The sequence below is a fragment of the Atta colombica genome, unplaced genomic scaffold, assembly GCF_001594045.1.
Source record: "Atta colombica isolate Treedump-2 unplaced genomic scaffold, Acol1.0 scaffold32, whole genome shotgun sequence".
Lineage (NCBI taxonomy): Eukaryota > Metazoa > Arthropoda > Insecta > Hymenoptera > Formicidae > Atta > Atta colombica.
Genome location: NW_017259426.1, coordinates 1,005,700 through 1,029,965, shown reverse-complemented (window position 1 = coordinate 1,029,965; position 24,266 = coordinate 1,005,700). Strand labels below are relative to the sequence as shown.

Sequence of the window (24,266 nt, the reverse complement as noted above, 5' to 3'; positions counted from 1 at the left end):
ATAATATAAAATGACATAATATAAATTAACATAATATAATATAATATAATATATAAAATATGATATAATATAGTATTTGAGTATCTTCACTATCTTTCCTTACATTCTAGTCAGTTATAAAAGCTATCAGAAAGAGAAAAATAGAAAATGATTTGTCAAGGGTTAACAAAGCTGTTCTATATAATAAGAATCCATGCACTTTCATACAAATCAAATAAAAAAAGTTTTCATAAGTTCTTATGTACCTTGCATAAAATCTAAGCGTCAAAGATTTTATGTTCTATTGGCTGACATCCATATTTTTCTTCATAATTTGTGTAGATACGCTCTTATTATGCGAGCATCACTTTTTTGTTCTGCCAGTGGGAACAATCATGTACGCAAGGTCGTCTCGCGGGAATGTCCTTATTATTCTTGACGTAGCCGAGTGCACGCGCATATTTCCTCTCTCTTTATCCATCATATCTCTCCCTTTCTCTCTCTCTCTCTCTCTCTCTCTCTCTCTCTCTCTCTCTCTCTCTCTCTCGCACTCGCTTCTTTTCCTCCAATTTTTTTCCAATCGATGCGATGCGATGCGATCGACTACGTTATCATCAGACATCAGACGCAACTTCGACAACTTTCGCGAGAAAATAATTACTGCCAAGATATTCGCTAACAATGTCATCTGGTATCTCAGTATCATTTAAACTTTAAATAATAGAACGTTGCATAAAATCGATATATCGTTTATTTAAAAAAATAATGCAACTAAAAAAATGTAATTTTTAAAATTATTATCATGAACGAATTAAGTAAATATTATCTTTAAATAATCAAAAATGAACTAATTTTATTAAAAATATCACAATTTAAAAATTTAAAAACAAAATGTCAGAATCTTCTAAAATAATTTGAGAACATGCTTTGCTATCTTTGTTGTCATTATTATATTTTTAATAACAAAGCTGTTACACATAGTTATTAAATACATGAAAAGTACATTTTTCGAGTACTTGCAATTTATGAAAAATTTTCTATATTTTTAGAAGAAAAATTACCAGTCAAAAGCGTCATAATTCAAAGATGTGGTTTTTAAAAAATGCAAAAAAATAACAAAAATAACATTCGATTATATCAAGCATATTCTTTTTATCGATTATTTGATTAGCCAATAATTTTCTGTCAAGTTGAAAAAACAACATATTTTCCCCTTTTCTAAATTAATTTTTTAATCGTCATTTAATCATCATTTTTTAATCATCATTATTTTCATAATCATTTTTTAAGTAAGAAAGCAATCTCTCTGAAAAAATAAGAAAAAATTGTTCAACATTCGAAATGCTACTTCGAGAAGCTGTATCGTTTTCATAAATTTCTGATTACTGTCGCCACTCTCGCGAGATTCACGGCAACGTTTCTTGTCGCAGCGAAGCCGCATTTGAACTTTGTGATATCGCTCATATCGATCGTATCCAGCGGCTGAGAAACTTTGTTACCGGCTCTGTCAGCGCGTATCCGTTCTACGGTGTATGTACGTTAAGGCGACATTATGCCCAATTCATATGCCTCGTCACGTCTCGCCTTTTCTATGTGTCCTGCGACCCAACCGGCGCGCACGACAGCTTTCTCTTTCTCTCTCGGGTACACGCCTTCTGTTGTACTCGTTCCTCTCTCTACGAATTCCCGTTTCTGTCGCATAGATACGCTGATATGTGCAGGAGATCGAAATTCAAACGCGGGTATAATGGGGCGATTTCGCCTTGAAACGTCGAGTGGAAATTCTCGTTCCGCCGGATATTGCTCGGTGGCCGATTGATCATCTTTTGGAAACGGGGACGCGATTGAAAGCGCGACTTTTTCTGTTGCCTTACTCAAAAGCTGTAACGCGTGCTTTTTAAGGGCTGTTTGCGCTGAAGCAGCAAAGAACGACCATGCATTTCATATATTTCTCAATGTACAATGTATATATAGATGAGATCGTCGATATTTTGATCGTTCAATGGTAACTAAAATTGGAACTAAAATCTAGATTTTCTGAATAATAATATTATTGTGAAATTAAAAATATTACCAAATATATATGTAGATGATAAATATATTCTATGACAGATAATTCTCCAATGTTAATTTCCATTCACCTTACACGCGTTTCGTGTCATTTTCCAATTATATATTTGAATAATTATAACATTTAAATTGATGATAATTATATATTTAGATTAGATATGCGAGCGTTATATGATCCGTAATTAACGTAAGATAATTGACACGTGATATTCAGTCATATTACAGGAAATTCCTCCACTAATCCCATGACATGATAATGTTCTCGCTTCACATTATGTTACCTCACCGGATACAAATTATTGCCGCGATTTTTATGACGTTATAATTGCGAAACGCAAGCGTGGCTCAACTTTAATTTCGCCGTGCACGTGTCCATTGTCAGCAAACTGCGGGCCATCGGTTTGATTGCATTAATCTCAAAATTGCCACGTCCGCCACGTTCGAATGCTATATTTGAAGTCAGATAACGTGTTTATGCGCGACATGTCGCGTGTGATTTAACTATAATAATCCGAATCTGCGTCTCTTCCGCGAGATCTTCCCACCGAGAATATGTCATTACCAGATCTGATGATGAAGGTTCGAAACGTTCTAAAAATCTTGCGTAGCATAACTCCAAAACGCATGATTTTTTTTTCTGATGCGATCCTCCAATAAATAATAAATATTTATATATTCGGAAGTTTTATTTTCAAAAAATATGAAATGATAAAACATCTATAATATATGTAATATATACAATATTTCCAGATGCGATATTTTTCGAGAATAAAACTCAGACTTATAATATTAAATTAATAATCAGTTGTCATAAAATATATTATTATCAGATCTGTTTATATGAATATATTTGAAATCTTTAAAAAAATCTTACATAACAACTCTGAAATGTGCAAATTCTTCCAATGCGAACTCTAATAATATATTTTTACACGTTCAGACTTGTAATATATATTCAATTGATATACAAATATATGTATCATAAAATAACAAAAATTCAATAATAATATAATAACAATTGAAGCCCCGATGGGGTATTTATACGCATGATTCTGTATTTGTGATGTAATTGCATCTCTTGCATTATGTTGCATAAAACGTTCTGCAATTCACCATCGTATCGCCGGCAATACGCCACGAAATTAGCCAAGCGCCAACATTAATCTATCCGCCCTGTGAAAATCATGATATCAAACATTAACAAGTCTGACGGCTCTTTTAACAGCGAGTGCTTTCGACGCGCGTTACGCTCCAAATGAATGACACGCTAAAATGGAAGTTCGGTCATTCCTGTTCGCCTTTTATTCGCGCGTGCAGCGTGATCAATATCGAATAACATGTTTCCGTAGCGCGCGGATTTTTGTATTAAAAGCGATATTGCAATTATTGTGAGACAGTGAGATATTAACGATGATTATATCGTTTGTTTTACGTAGGCAAAACAAACGCATTGCATTCACAAATTTAATTAACGAAAGATACGAAATTTTGGCACGTGTGCTATACATTAATTAATTCCTGAATCAATTCGATTGGATATACAAATCAACTGTGTTGATTGAATGTATATCAACTATAACTTTAATTAGATATTGATAGCAGATTGTAAATAAAATTTGCATTTTTTTTTAAATAAAAAACTACATAGAAAAAAGGAAATTTTTGCTGAAATATTTAAAAATTTAGCTAGATCTAAAAATGTTTTTTTTGTCGTACCATTAAAATAATTGTGGACGCTCAAGCATAATCAACAATGTTGCAAACAATTTTTGACAATTTTCCAACAACTAGCATAAACATCAATAATTATTTCGATAGTCGAACAAAATCTGTATCTAGTTACATCTTTAGATACTTTGTTAACAGTTCTTTTTCCGTGCAAATATTTGAGACATTGCTATTTGCATTTATTTATTCTCAAGTTTTCAATTCTCGTGAATCTTTTCTTACATACAAGTTTATATACGTATAAATTTGCATTTCATCATGAGATATCTAAGGTAGAAACCAGTAGCAAAACAATATCTCTTCGATGTTTATTTTATCGGCACGGCTTCGCCAGAATCATTACAAAAGGATTTTATCCTTTGCATTCGTCTTTAAAGCCTACTCAAGACGCCATTCTCGATATTTCATTCTAATAGATTAATTTATATGTTCCTGACGCGTAACTTTGACTTTCCAACTTTAGATGGTGAACAGTAGATACCTGTGTTTTTTGTTTAATTCTCGACTACTTTGAGAAGCACAAATCGCCGAGAGTGGTTTCGTTTAATTAGTTACGCAAGCAAATAGAGACTTGTTATTAGCATAAATTAATTATTAGTTGAAATTATAAAATTATAAAATTAAAAAGAATTGTTGAGGAACCATTTAATTATCTTATCGTTGCGAAATAGTCCGTTCTTATTCCGTTTAAACATGAAATTTTTAGATAGAAAAATTTCTCATAAGAATTTCACGTGAGTACTAGTTGAATTGATCGTAACGAGATATGAAACATATGACACGAAACAGTCTTATATCTAACAGAAGGGTTCATACGAAACACCTAACAACGAATCACGCGAAGGACACTTTTTCCACCCCAACTCTTATTTTGTTACTTTACTTGCATCGATAAATCCGTCACGAGCGTTACCACCGGTCACTTTTTTTACTTCCAACTGGTGCGAACAATTCTCCCCGACGACATCCAACATCTCTCTTCGTAATAAACATCAGACAGCAGCCGTAGGAAAATGTCGGCAAATCACAGTCGGGGGTCGCGCGTGCGTAGGTAACAATGGTTGACGGTGGACAAAGGAATCCACTATCAATGGAACGATCCCTCTGTTCGTCTAACAATTAACCCCACCGAATTCTCGGTTCCTCACTTTCTTGAAAGTCGATGCGCATCTCTCGTCTCTCGAGAGGGCTGCTCATCCCCTCACAATGAAGAAATATTTTTGACGAGTTTCCAGTTTGAACACACATCAATTTTCTATGGTTATGGAAATTGTTTCTTCGCCTCTCGATGCTTTCTTCTCGCGTTAAAATTCAATCGTAAAAATTCAATCCTTGAGAAGAAAGAACATTTAAATAAAATTGATCTTTTTATTAACAAAATCGAATTTCAGTTGAATTATTATATTTAATTATTTATTTTTTTATCTATAAATCGACAAAGGAAAAGTTCATATTATCATTTAACTTCTTTTTTCTATTTTGTATATAGATTACATGAATAAGAAAAATGAACAAGATAGAATATTAGATTGGATCCAATCTCACCCTTTCCTAAAAACACATTCTGAAAATTATCTTACAGCGCGCGTTAGAAGATTAATAACATTAATCCTATTTTGCAATTTCTCCACTCAAAGTTTTCATAAAAAACTTAAAAAAACGTAAAATATACACTTTATCAAAATCCGCGATGTGGCGTTTGTTAATACATACCTAATATCCAATTTCATACGTAAATTTCGATATCAATGGGCTTATATGCAGCCCTATATCTGTTCGATAATTAACTTCTGGCGTAGGGGATGTTTGAATCGGGCGTGGAGTTCGCGTGAGACGAATTATAATAGCGTGTTTTAACTAAGTATGTTGCGATCTATGTTTCTATTAAATATCAAGATAGAATTATAGATCAGATTACACGTAATACTGTATTTTCAGTTGTGTTAAGAAAATCTGAATAAATTAAATATTGTTCGATGTGCCATAGATTAGTATTGCAAAGCGCTCGTTTAGAATTTGCTAATGTTACCTGTGCATCTGCAAGGATGCGCCGCATCAAGGCCAAGGTGGGGTGCGTTGTGAGATCATCTTGAAGAGCAAGCGCCTCACCTTCCTTGTTCAAATGATTCAATGTCTTCAGAGCTATAATTAGAAAAAAATTGCAAATGCACTATAGACAATATTGGCAAAAATTGTTATTATATATCTACGTTAGTTCATACACGTCTAAGAAATAGAGGAGAGTGAGAGAATTACGAACATGGAGTAAACCCGCGACCATACTATTGCAGTACATTATAGTACACTGAGAAAAAAAGTTGCCGTTTCAAAAAAATATTAATTGATTCAACTAAATGTAACGACCACGGACTGTCAAGCAAATATTTGTTAATTCAATTAAATATTTGTTAATTCAAACAAATAATATGTTTTGTTAATCTTAAACAAGATTTTGTTAATCTAAATATATAAATATTTGAACTAAATAATCATTACGATCTAAACGCATTTGGTCAAGTTAACAATTTTTTTTCTCAGTGTAATAGTAAGATAACCTCGCATTCATTGAATTAAAGCGTACATGTTATTTAAAGCAAAAATACCATTACATATTTTCGACAATTTTGATAAAAAAGAATGAGAGAATTGGCGAATACCTATAAAGGGAGAAGTTAAATAAAACTGACAATTATTCATCAAATTAAAACAAGATAATCAATAGGCTCTAAAGAAAAATCTAAAAAATAATAAATAAAATGCTAATTTGAGCCAACATTGGTCTTTCGTGTGTATTTTATACCATTTATTCAAAGTGAATATTATGACATTTCGACTTACGATCAAGGTCCTCTTCAGTATAAAGAAATTTATTTAAACTATTTGTCGAATGATTCGATTAAGTTAATTTTGGTCACCAAATTACTAAGTTTAATAACTGTCAAGATTGAACTGTTTCATTAAGATATGTTGTACATGTTCCATTAGACTGTTCCATTTAATGAAACAAATTTAGAATTATTACACGACCTAACTGTTTGGTCGACGAATGTAGAATGTTCACATTACTTAGTAATTTGATGATCAAGATTAACTCGAATATCTCTACCACAGTTTTTTTTTGTATTTTATACGTTAATAGTTCATACTCGTATTATGTAATTTTATAATTAATAATTTAAGTAAATATTTCTGTACTGAAGAGGATCTTGACTGTAAGTCGAAACGTATACATCATAATATTCACTTTGAATAAATGGTATTATATAAAATATACATGAATAACCAGTGTTGGCTCAAATTGGCATTTTATTTATTATTTTTTAGATTTATCAAATTATTACAATTAATTAACGATTATTTATCAATTATAGAAGTTTTTACTCAAAAGATATTGTGGCTTTAAATTGTAATAATTATTATTAATATAAATTATTATTTGGAACAAGCAAAAACTGATTTAGCATTGCTCTACGTAGTGAATAATCCTATCTTTTTCTAAGAAACATCTGACAAAAAAAGATATTATTCACGTTGCAGTTGTTGGCAGTAGAGCGTTTTACAACTCAATCAAAATTTGTATCCACGACTCGGCGGTAAATGACCGAGCTTTGCGGAAATCGTTGGCACGTGAAGGGTACTCGGCGAGTATGTGCGCCATTGGGTCGTGTTGAGCCTTTCATCCGAGACATGCGGAGAGTTAGAGAATTCCCGAGCCCGGACCTACCATTGCCCAAGATGGCCGGTCTCCCCTAGCTTGTTCATCTCGTATTATCTTCACCCGGCCGGTGGTTTGAACGGCGGGATAATTGAATTCTCGTGGTAGTCGGTGATCGTGGCGCGAACGTAGAAAGGCCCGGGGGTTACCGAACTGTTATCGACAAGTTCGTGAGAGCAGCTCGTTTCGCAAAGGTGCCCGAATAAGCTTGGGATAGACACGCACTTTTGATGCTTCCACAATATCGCGCAGAAGCTACGTGCTTTGATAGAGTTTTTAAAAGATAGAAATACATGAGATGTTGTGCTTTGACCAACTTCGTACATTTTCGGCCCATGAAATCAGAAGTTTTAAGCTTATAAGTTGCGTCCACGCTACGTGTTCATAAGCTTAATAGAATTGAAGAGCTTCCCGCAACAGGTCGGTTAACTCACATTTTGTAAAAACAGAACAAATAAATTCTAAAATTAAAATGATGGAAAAATACCACTATCATACACGCTCAGTTATGTTGTGAAGTTAATGTAATGTTTTTCCACTGCTAATTTTAGAATTTATTCAAAATTTATACAAAATTCCGTTTTTATACAAAAATTAGTCCACTGTTCCAACAAGCCGTTCTATTACGAAGACAATTTTATATTTCACAAGTTTTTCTTACTTTTTAAGTTTCTCTTACTTTTATAAAATTGTTATTATCAAAAGAAAAACGGTACTGCATCTCTTAATAAACGATCAACCTTTAAGTAAAGCTAGAGATATAGCTAGAGAGAGTAGCGGTGGAATTATAATGTCGGATAATACATTCCGGAACTCACTGCGCTAGCTTAAACGCAAATTTGTTACATAAACGAAACGCATATGTAGTCGGCGATGCGATGTCGGCTTTGATGTAGTCTAAGCAAAATTCGAAGTAGGTCCGTAAACCGCGTGACGAAGATATATACTATAACAAACCTCGTTAAAAATATATTTTGACTTTACGTGGGATTAGAATACGATTTTCGCGTAATTAACACTACATCAAGTATAATCAAAAATGTGGGTTTAAAATCAGAAGTATTAAATCATTCAAAGCCAATTGTAGGTTACGTGAGAGTGTTAATAATTGTATTAATGATGCGTTTTGCGTCGCCACGTGCCGCTGCTACTTGGTGGGATAATTTAATGACAGTTACCATTAATCCAATTTTAATCACGCACACGATTTTTCATGTCAATCAAACTTCGAAGTTTTAAGTAATACAAGCATGAAACAAGTTCGCCGTTTTGTTGCGTAATTGATGTTGCGAAGATGGCATCGGGAATGAATCTGACGCGATTAGAGTATTATTTGTTGTGCCGAAGTTGCAATTGAGCGCAATTAAACTACCGCTTGTGCCAGAGCACAGGAAGGCCTGAGCTATACCAGAGAAACATGTTTTATCGACTTAAATCCTGTTTACTAAAGACAAAGGTCTCTTCTTGTCGATAAGATACGAATTCTAGATCGTCGAACGTCTTTCCAGCAAATCCTCGCTCTGCAAAGTCCTTAGAGAACGAACGTATTATTGCCAGATCTGGAGAAACAGCTAGTCGTAAAATTGCTTTTCTCCCACAAAGATCGAGAGAAACTAAACAGAAGAAATAGTATATAATATATCCTTAGAATAAATAAAAAATAAGAGAACTTAGAGAACTTGTGTCATTAAAAACATTGGACAGAATATTGGATCACTGTCTACTCATCGCTCTCTTTAAAAGTAAATATTGATAAAAATTCAATTACAATTCAAAAATTTCAAATATCTATATACATACATATCTAAACATTCATCGTATCTACAAAACATTCTACTGAAATAGAAATATTGAGTGATTTTGACGTTTACGAGTTAGATGGAAAATAATGTAGGAATAACTATCTGTTCAATTGCAATCAAGTAACTTGCAATTACCGTCAGCTCAGATTTCTATCTGTTATCTTTAAGCCGATTGATGAACAGAAAAAAAATATGTTGAAACGGATGGATCGGAAGACCCCTTTCTTTCACGGACTGATCTTAAGATTGTAGCGTTCTTCAAACACAGCAGGAAGCACTCTCAACATCCTTACCGAATAATCTCGCACGATCATTACTACCCTAAAAAAAGAAAGGTAGTGCTTCGTGACGGAGATTCGCGATTAAACAGCTGCATACTTCCGCATTAAAGATTAACCATAATTATTCCTAGCACGCTTTTTGCAGAGTAATTTCACACAAAAAATTTACGTCAAGTTTCCTTAAACGCAGATTAGAAAAACTAATTACTATATTTATTTAAAAAAGATTAATAAATTTAAAAATTACAAGAAACAAGAATTATGACTCTAACAAGAATAAATCAAAAGAAAAAATAAATTGCCAATGTAAGCCAACGCTATTATTAGTATACGTTATTAGAAATAATATATTATAAAGATTAGACGCTTCGAATATAAAAATATTTATATCTGAATTAAAAATATTTAATAACCGATTTAAAATATTTAATATCTAATATTTTTGAAAAAAAATCAGCTTTTGTAAAAAAAATATTTTGTGCGTTAAATCATCTGGTTTAGAAATTTTAAATATTTAGTTCATTTCGAATCATAAATTGTTAAATCATAATGATTTCATTTATTTTTTAAATTTCTCAAATTCACGAAATCGAGAATGCGGAATAAATCAATTCATTGAGTCATCGAAACGATAAATCTCGCGTGTAATACAAGGTAAAAACGTGCCCCGCGAAAGTAGGCGATCACGTTAAAATATTCTGCGCGATGTCGATAGGCGTTTTAGCGTCTCGCCTCGACACACCTACAGCCTCGGTTTGCACCGGTATACATGTCAGAGTGCACGGCGAGCCCATGTGATCCTGGATGGCTCTTCTAGGTCGGGAGTATATAGGTCTACGGTAAACACGGAGAGTAGATACGCCTCCGTCGTTTCTTCGGCACAGCGGGGGTTGCGGGAATATATCTACTGATGTACGGCGCACACCGATATTATGTACCTTCCTGTGTCGGAAGTGAAATTCTTTATGAGCTTTTACACCAACTCGGAACTATCGAGATCGCACGGCCGGCTAATGCGAAACAGGAGTCCTTTTAAGGCCTTCGGCACAGATAAAGCGATACTCGATAGAGTTCCGTTTGCGGAGATTTGATAAAGGGTTTTATGATGAATGACGTCGGTTTAACATCTCCTAATGTCCCATATTAGAATCAAATACTCGTGGTGGACATCGTTGATATCGGATAAAAGTAAAATGCATCGGTCACATTGGCGTATTTACATAATGCATTATACCAAGCTAAGATTTCGCGTCGCGTGTGCGTTTAAAATGCGGCACGGCAGTCGCAAATCATAACCGCGACATGTATCGTTTCGACTTCCGGGACAACCGAGACGTGTGTGCGTTACGACCTTTTGGATCTGCTATCTGTCACGTCTTGTAATTCCAACTTTCTCGACGTCAGGTAAAATGAAAGACTGGCGTGACAAGCAATGAAAGTTAAATCGCAAGAGCGCAAAATAGCATAAATCTTATTAGGAAATTAATGAGTTGAATTGACAAGCTGACTTGTATCGACAAATCCATCCCTCTGGTTGTAAAATTAAAATTTTTTAACATTAATTTTTATTACATTGACGTCCAGAATAGTCCGATCGTTAAACCTCACAGGCGTGTCCAAAACTTAGCTCTCAGTTAAACCCATTAAACTGACCTCTCCATCATCTCTTTGAGTGAGATAGAGAGAAAACGAAAAAGGATAAATGCTGGAACAGTTAGTCACTGGGCAAAGTACTAGCGTCTATTCTTTTTGTTTTCTTTATCTTGCTCGACGATGATGAAGAAGGAAGCATTTAGTTCGCGAGTTAAGTTTTGGACACGCCTGATTCTAACGGTATCGTAATTTTCAGAAGTATTCAGAATATCTAGGAAAGTGGTGTCAGATTTGATCTGATGCTTTCTTTTATTCGTTTTTCTAATTTATGTATAAAGTGAATAAAAGAAACAAATAATAATAATAATATAAAACTTCTTTCTCTATTTATTTATAAATGAAAAATTAATTATTATAAAAATAAATAATTATTATAAAATAATACTAGAAAAATATTGCGCAATTCAGTATAATAGCTAAACTCGTCCAAGAGAAAAGTTAACAATAAAAAACTTATAAAAAATCTTTAACTTATTGCTTTAATGTCAAAATAATAAACAAATATTATAAATATTTTGTCTTTCTATAAAATGAGGTTCCGTTCTTACCATTAGAGGGTAAAATAGCATACGAAAATTTTAATAACTACGTTCAACGCAGAAACGTTCCAATTGTACGGTGTGCGTCTTAATGCGTTGCGACGTATCGCAATGAGTTCCTCGTAATCCTCGAGACACAGGTACCAGAATTACCCTGCGCTTAATATATATATCCGGCAGAGCGCATAGTTTACCGGTATGACTTCCGTACAGCGGCGCGCTGGAAATAGGATTAATGGATTAGCGATGTTTTGAATTACAAGCGAAGTGTAAGCGGGGCAAATATTCTCTTTCTCTCTCTCTCTCTCTCTCTCTCTCTCTCTCTCTCTCTCTCTCTTCAATTAGAGCGGAATTCTACGAAGCAGCTTCGAGTTACAGCGGAATCGGCGCATCTGCAAGAGCCCTCGAGAGTCGTCGGTGTGATCCTTTATAAATGTAGACTATTTCATCTCGTAAAAAGGAAGAGCGTTCATTTTACGTAAGTTACAAATCTGTCACTTAAATACTAAGAGGGAAGAAACAGATAAAATGAAATATTACATTATCGTCTAAGAGGAAAGAAACAGATAAAATGAAATATTACATTATTGTCGCATTATTACATTATTATTGTAAATTGGAAAAATCTTAAAGCTCTCAAGCACAAAGAATTAATCTATTTCCTTTTTTCCTTTATAGCGACATATGTGTTGTCTTAATTAGAAATATAGAGGTAGACTGCTACAAGAAATAATCCGATGTATAATTTGTTACGTTGATTCCATTCAGTGAAAGCAAGATTCATTATGGTTTATTGCCCGCTGGAAATATCGCGAGCTTGCCGTGAGGATACATGTAGTACAGACTGAAGTAGACATGAGCGATATGTACATGGTAATAAAAGTCATAACAGGATGTGATGCATTACATATACATATATGTATATTTATACATAAATGTGTGTGTTGCAAAGCATTACTAAACTATGTGACTCAAGACGTTACAAAGACGGAACATCGTGCTAAAAGCAACAAACTTAAACAAATAATTAACGTGTAATTAATAACCGTAATTGTATGATACATCGGAACGCGAAATGCCGTGTGTGTTTTGCCTGCGAGTTTGATTGACGCAATTTCCAAGATAAGCCCCTAAGTGCCTTGAATTTCCGGCGGAAACTTCGCATGGCAGACGCCTGGCTTGAAACCTATAGCACGATGTTTATCTTCCTAAGCATCATGGAAGGGAAATCCCGTGTGTAACCACCACAACCTGCCCGAGAGTGACCAGAGAGCTGTCGTCGGACTCACCTTCCTCGTAGGGCTGCGCACGTTTGGCGAACGCCCTCGAGAAAACGCCGCCGCGCGGCTTCGAGGCGTCCACGCCGTTTTCTACGGCCGCGCTCATTTTCGCGAGTGGTTCTTCACCAAGTATGCGTTTGCCGTGGACGTATCTGAAATTGACATATTATACGAAACGTTCTCATAAAAAACTATCGGAAACGCTTATTGAATGCGCGGCGCTCTTCGACATTCGGTCCCATATCGAAACTTTTCAATTCGATATCGTCAGTCGATCGGCTATTGGATTTCATTGGCAAAGCAATTAAAATTTCAAATATGTCGCCGATTAACATTTTACATTTAATGTTCAAAAAAAAGTTAATAATAAAATAAAAAGAAATTCTACTCTGCGGATAAAATAACTTTCTACGAGTCAGCTGGCTGTCATCTTAACTTTACATTATTACCATGAGAAACGCAGTAAAAGGATGATATTTCTCTTTTAAAAATTCTCCTTTGCTTTTTAAAACTTTATAATTTTATTCTATTTATAAATTTTAAAATAAAACTTTTACGTTCACTTAAAAAGTCTTTACGTTCTGAAAAAAAAGAAATAAAACTATTAATGTTTTCCTGAGATATGAACAAATAAAAATTCTTTCGACTCATTAAAATAATGATATAAGCAAAAATTAAAGATAGTAATCTAAGATTAAGCAGCTTTTTCTCCCTTTGTTGTTTTGAAAATTATACAGATTATGTGGTGGATTTATATGTAATCTCATTAACCTTTCGTGATTAGTGCATTAACGTAAGACCACCAATTTACTGGCGGTGCTCGTCGAATGCATAATACAAGTGCGGTTTTCACGTTGCTTGGGGCGAGTATAATGGTAAAGTTGTAAAGTACACGTCAATGTGTTAATTAATGTAATTTATACAGTTCTCTCTCGCATCTGATACTGCGTAAAAGTCAGTCTGTGCCAGTAACTTGTACCAAACCTCTGCGTACTATAGATGAACTGTCGTCACAACTGCCACCCACGTTCACAGTAACGTTAATTTGTATGCTACGATTAGAGAGTTTCTCTCTCTCTCTCTCTCTCTCTCTCTCTCTTTCCCTCTAATTAAATTTAGATTGTCTATATAATTATCGATTGGAAGATTACTGATAGAAATACGTCATTGATTCTTTATCGATATGCAAAAGGAACAAACCATCAGGTAATTATATTATTTTTTGTATGATTTTTACATGGAACGTTTTGTTGAAATATCTAAAAATTTAACTTATAGATACAGATTATCTAAAGATAATTTTTTGGACCAGCAAAATAATTATGTAGATCGCTCAAGCATATCTAATACTAATAGATAAGGTCTAGTATACAATTAAGTTTAGACGTAATTATTTTGATGACCCAAAATCAGTTTCAAATTCGTATCTAATTAAATTTTTAGACACTTTAAAAAAACCATTCTTTCTCCATGTATGTAATTTATTTAATTTAATTGTATTTAACTGTATTTAATTTAAAAAAGTTAAAAATGTAACAATTAGACAAAAATTTCGTGGGATAAAAATAAAATGAGTTTCTGTAAATCCATTTAAATTCGACTTGACTTCGAACCACTTGGATTTAGCGTGCGTATCAACGTTCCAAGAAGCTGCATTATCATAGAGATAGATGTCCTCGCAAGCTTATGTTTACATAACGCAGCAGAAGAGACCCTCGTTACTCGTCGGGGATGATGCCATTATACGGAAAGTCCGTATTGGTGGCTGGCGAGCAAACGACGACGAGCATATAATAACAGCGTGTGTCGCTCGCCGTCGATATACTCTCCTCGAAAATGGCGTAGCACCCCATATTACACGTCACCCTGTGCACACACGTGTATCGTCACCCCTCTTGTCGCCTCGAGACCCGCCGTCATTCGATCGTCATAATTTATCATTACACACGGGGAAAGACGCGCTCGATAAATCCATGCCGTGTTCAACTGCGTTACCATTGATTTATGCACTGTGATGTTGCTACGGCCGTAAAAGGAGATCTATCGTGCAGCCTTTGCTGCGTTACGGCATTAGAAATCAACCCTCGCGCCCTCGCGCGTGCGTGAGCCAGAAATCCAATGGAAAAAAAAATGTCGACTTTTTATTTTGTATGTTTTGTACCTTTCCGATTCTGAAATATCCGGCGCGATACGATCGCATACACGAAACAATATGCAGTGACAAATAACTTGGCGAACGTGTAAAACGCTCACCAAACGCTTGAAATTCGAGGGTTTGCTGCTTCACGAAAAAGTTTTGATTGACTATTCAGAAGTAGCGACATTTAATATATTTATTAAAGTGTCATTTTTGTAAATTTATTTCCCTCGATCGTGCGACTATTTCAACGAGTTCGCTATTTCAATGAGCCGTATTAAAGGAGTTTAGTAGTTCGTAATTTTGTTGCGGAGTTTAACTTTGATTATACAATTTAGACTATTTTTGCATAGCAATGCTCCAATCTGAATAAATTCGCATGCTTTACTGCAAGCAAGCGATTAAACGTTCGCCATTTCAATTTCTACTTCGTTCTCGATTGAATACGCTTATATTTAGCACGTATATAACAAAACGGTTAAACAATTTTGTTTGTTTTATTATTGTGCCATGCGTTTGCGCTCGATTTAGAGTTGCATTCAGCGCTAAATGCTGCCGTCTGATTTCGAAACTTCACTTTTTTTTATAAAAATGAAAAAATCCGTGTTCCACGGATATTTTATGTCGCGCTTTATAAATGTCGAATCTCAATCACAGATGAATTATCACAACTTCGAGAAAACGTTTTGTTGTCTAATAAATCGAGATAGAGAGCTCACAACGTGTGTGCTTTTTCCATTACAAATCCAATCAATTACGGATTAGTGGATTAAGAATATCGCGCCTAGAATATCGTGTGCGGCACTAAAAAACTGGTTGTTTTATTATTTTAGTATATTTATGTCTTGACAACAAAAGCAGCGAGAAGATTGCATTACGTGGGTGTTTAGACTCGATAAATTCTCGCGGGGTTGCGAGTCGACGCTCCTGATTTATGTACCGCGACAGCAGAACTCATAAGGGAGATCTATAGTCGTTTTTCCATTTCTTCTTTCTACGTCCCATGGGGCTACACGGAAATCTTTGTCAGTGATTTTTAACTTGGTGGAGATTTAAGATAGTAACATCCGCGAAACTTTGTCTTTACTAGATAGAGTATGGATATTATTATGGCGTCGTCGTACTGTGGAACTTTATTGATTTATTTTTTAATATCTCTCGTAAAACTTCGTAAAAGTAAATAACTCTTTAAAATGCATGAGAGAATTATTATCTACGAGATATATTTGTTGATTACTTAGGAAAAAATATTCTATTTCGCCAATACGCGAAAAAAACAATTTTGCTAAAAGTATCTAAAAATTTAAGTTAATACAAATTTGAAAATAGATTGTTAAAATTTAACTAAATATAAATTTGAATATAATTTTATTGGATCTATCAAAATAATTATGTAGGAAACTCAAACATGATGGATAATACTGCAGAAAGTTTTGACATTCCAGCAATTAGTTTCATCCTATATAATTATTTTGATAGTCCAACAAAATTATTTTCAAACTTATATTTAGTTAAATTTTTCTTCTTTGTTTTCCTCTTTCCGTGTATAAACGTTATTATTATAAGTATTATGGTCTTATTATTATCGGTCCTAAAATTTCCTGTGCATTTTAGTTTAACAATTTTACGTATTTTAGTTGAATAATCAAAATCGTTTTTTTTATTATTAACTTGTTTCCGTATTGTGCAATTTGTAATTGAGAAGCTCGTGTAATTCTATCTACATTAGCTGCGTTAATAAACTTCGAGTGAGCGTAACATGATGGGAACGAAACTCGCAACGAACCGCGAACCGCGGAGAGAAATTATTCGCTCGCTCTATGGTTTCATTCGTATTGATGAACTTCCGCAAATAAACACTTTCATGCTGACGAAAGGGGGAATAAAAGCAGCCGAGGTTGAACAGAAGCAATAAAGTTCGCGAATAAATTGAACCACACATCCCACAGAATGGCATCAACCTATGTAAATCCAAGGATAAAGTCAACTATGGCAATGTGATTCCCCGAATTAAAAAGATTTTTAAATACAATCATAAATAAATCAAAATAAAATAAAGTATGAAATCAATAAAGTGCAATTAAAAATACAAATGAAATTAAAAGAGACTATTTGTCGAAATCTTGCGTATTTTTAACAAGTGCAATTTTTCATTGTTTAATGTGTCTATTTGCTTAACGGGTTACATATCGCTCTCTTACTTAAAACATGATACAATTCAACAAATTAAATTTCCCAGAAAAGAGAAAACATTATTTTTATCTTGAAAATTATTGATAATTAAATAATATCAGCAGAAAAAATATATTCTTGACACATGATCAAATTTTTTTTATTTCAATCTTTAAAAACACCTTTTTTGAATTGTAATGATTTTTTTATAAAGTTAAATTTACTTTCGAGAGGGTAATATTTACTTAAGTTATTCACGCTAATAACTTCAAAAGAATCGTTACATGAAATAACAAAATGATTACGGAATACATGAAATGGATTTGATATATTTTCCAAGACAATTTATTATATTTTTAGATCATTTCTTATCTCTCACAGACGAATAATGGGCAATGATACGGCTGTGTTTCACGATGGAGTAATAATTTGTGTTATTGCATCCCTAGAAATGAGTGTTATTGTCAGATTCAGAATTACAGAAGTTTGCTATCGTTTACGATACCCTGGTGCCCAATTTCAAAATGGACATCACCATGGCTTTGACGATCCCTTTACTGTACTCATCTGGGAAATGACGAAGTTTCGCCTACTTTTCTTTATAAAGCAGTTTGCCAAATGTCCTATTGAAAGTTGAATTTAATTTACCGAAAAGGATCTCCAATAATAATTGATTATAGACATGTTTATATATAATTAAAATTTATTGTTTATATATAATTAAAAAGATATTTAAAAAATTACAGTTAGCGAGTAAATATAAATGTGCAAAATTATGAAAAAAATTTGTATACATTAAATCTTATTTGATATAACAGAGTTTAAGACCAGAAATAATTCCAATTAAAAGTATCGTTCGTGATGATTCATTCCGGCTATTGAATCTACGAAGTAAAATAAATAGTAAGAGCACGATAGCAGTTGATATATCAAGAGAAACAACCAAGTTACCGATATTCTCCACTTTCCTTCTTTGTGTATTCTGATCGATCGCACTCTTCTCGAAGGGTCGACCAGCTCAATAACATAAATACAAATTACGATGCGATCCATTGTTGTATCTCCGCATTTTCGTGTAACAAGGTACATGAATTAAATATAACATCAGTCTCGTGGACCGATATTCCTCTTAATTTCTTATTGTCCACGAAGAGAGTATTTGTTTCCATCTTATTTCGTATTTATCTTGTTTTATGTATGTATTCGCACCTGATTTGCAATTTCCTTATCCTTCCCAGCCAGGAGTTCGCCAGCTTTATATCGCATCTAATTTACCTCCGATGGCGTTAGTCTCTTCAGGATCTCGGGTAAGTAGTTGTCTCGCGTAACTAATTACCGAGAAACCCATTTCGAAATTTTGTTTCACCACCACCGAAACGACGTGCATCTCTTCCTTTAGATGACTCCGCTCAGTGCACCTCCCTTCTACTTTCACGCGGAAGGAAATTGCGAAATGCCAGGCGCATCGTGCGTCTTCCTCCGACCCTGTCAGGAGTTCTGCACAGACGAATGATGGTTTCTACAGACAGAGTCGAGAGAACGAGCCCTTGCCTTCGCGCGAAAGGAAATCTCGCGAGATGCAACGCAGTACAGCGCCATCGAATGATTTCACGGCGCTTTCCGGATTGCCTCTTTGCTGCATTCAACGTGCAAATGTTGAGATTTATGACATAGACATAAATGCATGGTGAGGACTCTGTCCTGTGTTGTCACGGGATTCAAGTTGCAGTGAGTCGTCGCGCTAAACCTCCAGTGAAACTTTGTTGCACCTCGTGCGACGTGTCACGTCGGCAATCCAACCGCTTAACGAAATTTATAAACGGACAGCTATGTCCTTTTCGTTACAAAGTTCACAAGTTTTCTACAAAATTTCATGTTCATAGAATTTCCTTTAACTCAATACTTTTAACTTTTTCCAGTTAAAAATTAAAGAATAACAAGAATAACTTTTATCTCTTAAAAATACAAAAATTATTCAATGAAATTATTCACTCAGTGAAGTTTTTATACAGAAAGAACGGTATTACTAAAGTTAGCTACGTATAGATTTAAAAATAATTTTGTTGAATTATCAAAATAATCATATAGTCATTTAAGCATCGATAACAATGTTTTAATATTTAACAACTAGTTTGAATATCCTATATTTATATAATTATTTCGATGGTCCAAATAAAATTATTTCAGATGTGCATTTAGCTAAATTTTTAAATACTTTAACAAAAGTATTATTTTCGTGTACTTACAGAAAAAATTAAATCAAGAGTTATAATCAGTATGATTTGAATGATGATTTGAACTAATAAATATGAATATTTTAATCTAATCTATCATTCCGCATTCCTTTCTGTTTCTTTTATTATTCCGTGCCTAACCTGACGTTACCATAAATCGCGTTGTTAACTCGATATCATCGGCAGCCATCCTGAGAACACCTTGCGGCTATGCGCGATTTTAATCTAGATATAATATTAAAAAAAATGGAATGGTTGCATGAAGAAAGGCGACAGCAAGCTCGAGGAAATGGAAAGAGAACATCGAGAAAGGTGAATTTGAAGCTAATGACGGCGCCAAAGCTAAACGCTCTTTATTTTTTTTCACCTTCTACCTTAATTAGTGCGCTCCCGACCGCGTAATTATTGCGTTACGGTTGCATTAGGCGGCAACCAAGGCGAGTATCCAAGGTACACCCAACAATTTCCAACCCCCCTTTTTCTTCCGCGCTAATTTCCCCTTTAGGTGCTTTTAACAACGTTGGTACATGGCGCATCACAAACGCGCGTAACGTTTTTACTTGATAATTCTAGAACGCAAATTGCGACAAAGAAATATTATATTTATAATATTAAATATAGGCATTGTGATTTTAAATGTGATTTAAATGTAGTAGAGTTTTAGCTAGTTTTGTATTCATTAAATTTGTACAAATTCGTTTTTTTATGAACATTTTTATGAACATTTTTTTATGAACATTTTTTTATGAATATATTTCTCTTTATTTTGAAAATCCTTTTTCTTTTTTTTTTCTTTTTTCCCACCTCTGAGTATGCACGTCACAACTAACTTTACTTACTATATCATAAATCATATAAACAACGCTGAAGTTCACTGAAGTTTCAAATGTGATAGTTGACATGATCGTGATTAAGTTCTAAGTCGGACAAAGTTTGATGGAATCATTAGATTGTTTTGATTTTAGTAGGAGAATCAAACCGACAACTGGAACAAAGTTTCTTATCTTAAACTTTGACATGTTAACAAGAATCAGCTCTCGATATGAAGCTTATCGATTGGACACGCTTTAATTATTTGCGAATTTTTGCATTTTTCGCGTGCGATTGCTCCTTCTATTGTGTTTAGCATAAAATAAAATAAATTCAATAAATTAAAATCTATTTAAATAAAGATAAAATAATAATGCTAAATAGAAATGAAATGAAATTATTTTTATGTGACGGAATAGAAGATCGAATTGGCACTTGATGTTTATCATATCTAAAAAAGTGTCAGATTTTTATTTTTAATTCTCAATAGATCTTTGTCTTTCTACATTTACAACACAGTTAATGATTTTGATTTATTCAAAAACCAAATAATGTCATCGATTTTGGGGATTAATTATTTTGATATAATAAATACTTGAGTTGACTTCCATGCATCAATTTAGAAATTAAATACTGTTTCGCACGCAATCCTATTATCATTTCAAAATAATAATCATATAATTCGCAATCAGGTCGCGGCTTGACCTGTTTGGTTTTTTTCTAACTAGGAACAATGAACGCTAGAGCAATTTGTTTCGCACGATGGAACATTCAGGATGAACCTTAACGGTGAAAGTCGGACTGGAAGAATCAACGATCCGTGGCTGACGATACGACAATACAAACGATACTGAAACCTTTTAGTTCCAGACGAAATGTCGCCGCACAATTTCTAACCGTTGTCACAGAGATTGGCACAGATAGATAATCCCTCGATCTCTGTCATAAATTTCGCGAATCAATTTCGTGGAACAGTAACTGATAAGACATGTAATATTCTTCGCCATTCTAACATTGTTAGAAAATTTATAAAAACATTTTTAAAAATTAATCGTGTGTTTCTCCTGAAATTTATATTCATTTTTAATTAATTATATAAGCCGATTAATAATGACAAATGACTAGATATCCATCATTACCTCCGTATTTTACGGTAAACGTGTGTAAGTAAATTGATGAAGAGCAATATATTGTCGCAAGATCTTTTATTCAAATAAGCACACGAGGGTAATTTCGGACGATATATGCAGAAATAGCTAATAAATAAAACTAGGATAGAATAATGTGATCGCGAAATCACAAGTGACTGTATGACCATAATATATTTCACGATGGCGAGCTACGTACCGAGTGGCGCGAAGAAATGAAATTTCGCAAATTGACGGCGAATTTTGCCTTTTTCCCATGCATGAGCAAGACTAATCGTTCCTTTTATCGCAGATCCTTTTATGCGCAACAGTAGAAGATGACTATGTCTAAATTTAGTTAGTAGCGAGGAAATTTATTTTACGTCTAGTGACGACCAGCCAATTACGTCTAGTGACGACCATCTCTCTCTTTTTCTTTCTATCATTCTCTCTCTTTCCTTTTTCCTTCTTGGTGCTTTAATGTGTTCTCTCCCTATTTCTCTCTGTTCCTCTTTTATAAGCCCCTACGGCCGTGTACATAGGTCACTGTAGTGAAATGAGATCAGAATGAAATCGGAACAGAGGAGGATGCAGATGAAGGTAATACTAAGAGCAAATATATAGTACGTTCCACAATTATAAAATATAATTTTACAAATCTGTAAAATTAAGATAAACGTATTACATATTTTATCTTCTTTTAAATAAATGAGGCGTGCAAGGGAAAATGTTGCGTCATTTTTTAAATTTTGGAGGAGAAAGAAAAAATTTATTTCTCTTAAAAATTATCTTTAAAAATTTTACAAAAAATTATCGTAATGATTAAAGATATGAGCAATCAGTTTCTGCAAAAATATTTAATTAAGTCATTCCAATAGTGTTAAAAAAATTATTTAAAAAAATTATATTAAAGTTGTGTTAAAATTTTAAAACATTATAAATTCAAGTAAAAATGCCAATTTCATAATGAGCTTATATAATATTTCGAGTTTGTTTTTCCGCTTGTAGCAACACTTTCCATATCAAATATTAAAATATGATTGAACAGCAATTACAACTCATTTATATATTATAATAAAATGCAATTTGGGATATATAAAATTGCATTTAGAACATTTTGCCGTGACACATCTCTAATAGATTTTAATAAATCCAATAATAATAAGATGTGAAACAAATATATGTATATAATTAAATATAGTTTGCTTTAATTTTGCTGACATCGATTCATCACTGGAACATCATTTAGGAATAAAATTGTCTGAAGAATAATACACATGTTTATTTCGTTGTCAGCGTAGATTTGATTGCAAGTTTCGAGACACCTTGTGGAATGTAGGAAGCAGAAGAAATTGAGAGAAACTAGGTGGGTGATGAGGAATAGAGCTAGAGTCATGAATATTTATACTACGGGGATGGTTATATCGCAGTGGGAGCTTAGGAAAAAGGAACACTACTGTACGCAGGAACTATACTATATAGTGCGACCGTTGAGGCAAGGCACAGAGATTCTATCCGAATAGAATGCGGCGAATAAGCACGGTTCATAATGCACGGAACAGGTATGCACCATGGAGCGACACGTAATATGCGCGGCACACGTTAACTGTATATTGTATTATTCGTCGTATACGTAATCGTGCTCAACGTAGAATTAGTCGAGTCACCCTTACACATGTCCTATGATACGTAAGAGCTGCAAGATTAAAACGCAACGAAAGCGACGAGATATTGTCATTGTTCTTTCCATCATTTATTCACAGTTTGTCTTTCGTATTAAATAAATAAAATTAAAAAATAATGATCGTATTCGATTATAAAAGTTTTCAATTTTATATTAAAGTATTGATTCTGATAAAATTTTCCATTGTGGTAAAATATTCTGTATTTAGTTGCTTATTTTATTTCGTGTATAGCGTATCGTATGCGATTAAAATTTTATTTATGCGTAACAATATAAAATTTTATAGAATTTTATATTCACAAATAAGCAAATTAAAAAATGAAGCAAAGGAAAAAGCATAAAAGAAAATAGCGCAAATATTTAGCCGCGAATGGCATTAAATCGCAATTTAGCTTGTTATAAAAAAACGGTGATATTATAATTGAACCAAATAAAATAAAGCAGAGCATATAGTAGAATATATATAATGTATCATCGAGGTTTATAAGAGATTTCATTATGTCACAGTGCCCCGATAAATGACTAGGCAATGTATCTATAATTTGAAAATGATTTAGAATACGATCCAGAACGATCGCAATATATTAATAATTTAATTTTAATTTCAAAAATTCAATCAATATTTTTCCATAATATGCGCTGACAAACTAAATTAAATTTCTATTAAAATTCAGTTAAAATTGGAAACGATTGATAAGCTACATCCGACAGATTTGGGACATTTTTGCACAGTTTCGTGATACTTGATCACACGTTCAAAATTAAACGCTTATATTCTCCGACGTGTGTTTCCCGGACAACGAAAAACGCGAATTAGAGCAACAACTCGTTGGTGCCGGAGGCACGCAACGCAGTGGTGCACGCACGGCACGAATCTAAGCGCGAGCAGCGCAGCAACGATGCACCATGCATTCGCCCGGGCGATGGATAAGCGTAAGTTGAAGCCATAGTTCGCGCAGCATACATTTTATCGAGGCTGATATATGCCAAAGGCCGCTCGTGAGGAGGCGCGCTAAATTGCTACTTAATTGCCAGCGATGGAACCGTTCGTGCAA

General features: G+C 33.8%; 1 protein-coding gene across 5 annotated transcripts in view; it reads right to left on the bottom strand.

Annotated features, from left to right (window-relative positions):
* The window catches only part of LOC108690411 (liprin-beta-2), a 154,708-nt gene that overhangs the window by 51,780 nt on the left and 78,662 nt on the right, over positions 1-24,266 (bottom strand). For 4 of the 5 annotated variants that reach the window (XM_018197683.1, XM_018197685.1, XM_018197684.1 and 1 more), the window contains one exon: positions 5,807-5,919. In XM_018197683.1, coding sequence (XP_018053172.1) covers positions 5,807-5,833 — 27 coding nt within the window. In that variant the 5' untranslated portion in view covers positions 5,834-5,919. Of the gene's footprint in view, positions 1-5,806; positions 5,920-13,056; positions 13,190-24,266 lie in introns of those variants that run through there. The other variant, XM_018197681.1, reaches the window with a different exon arrangement.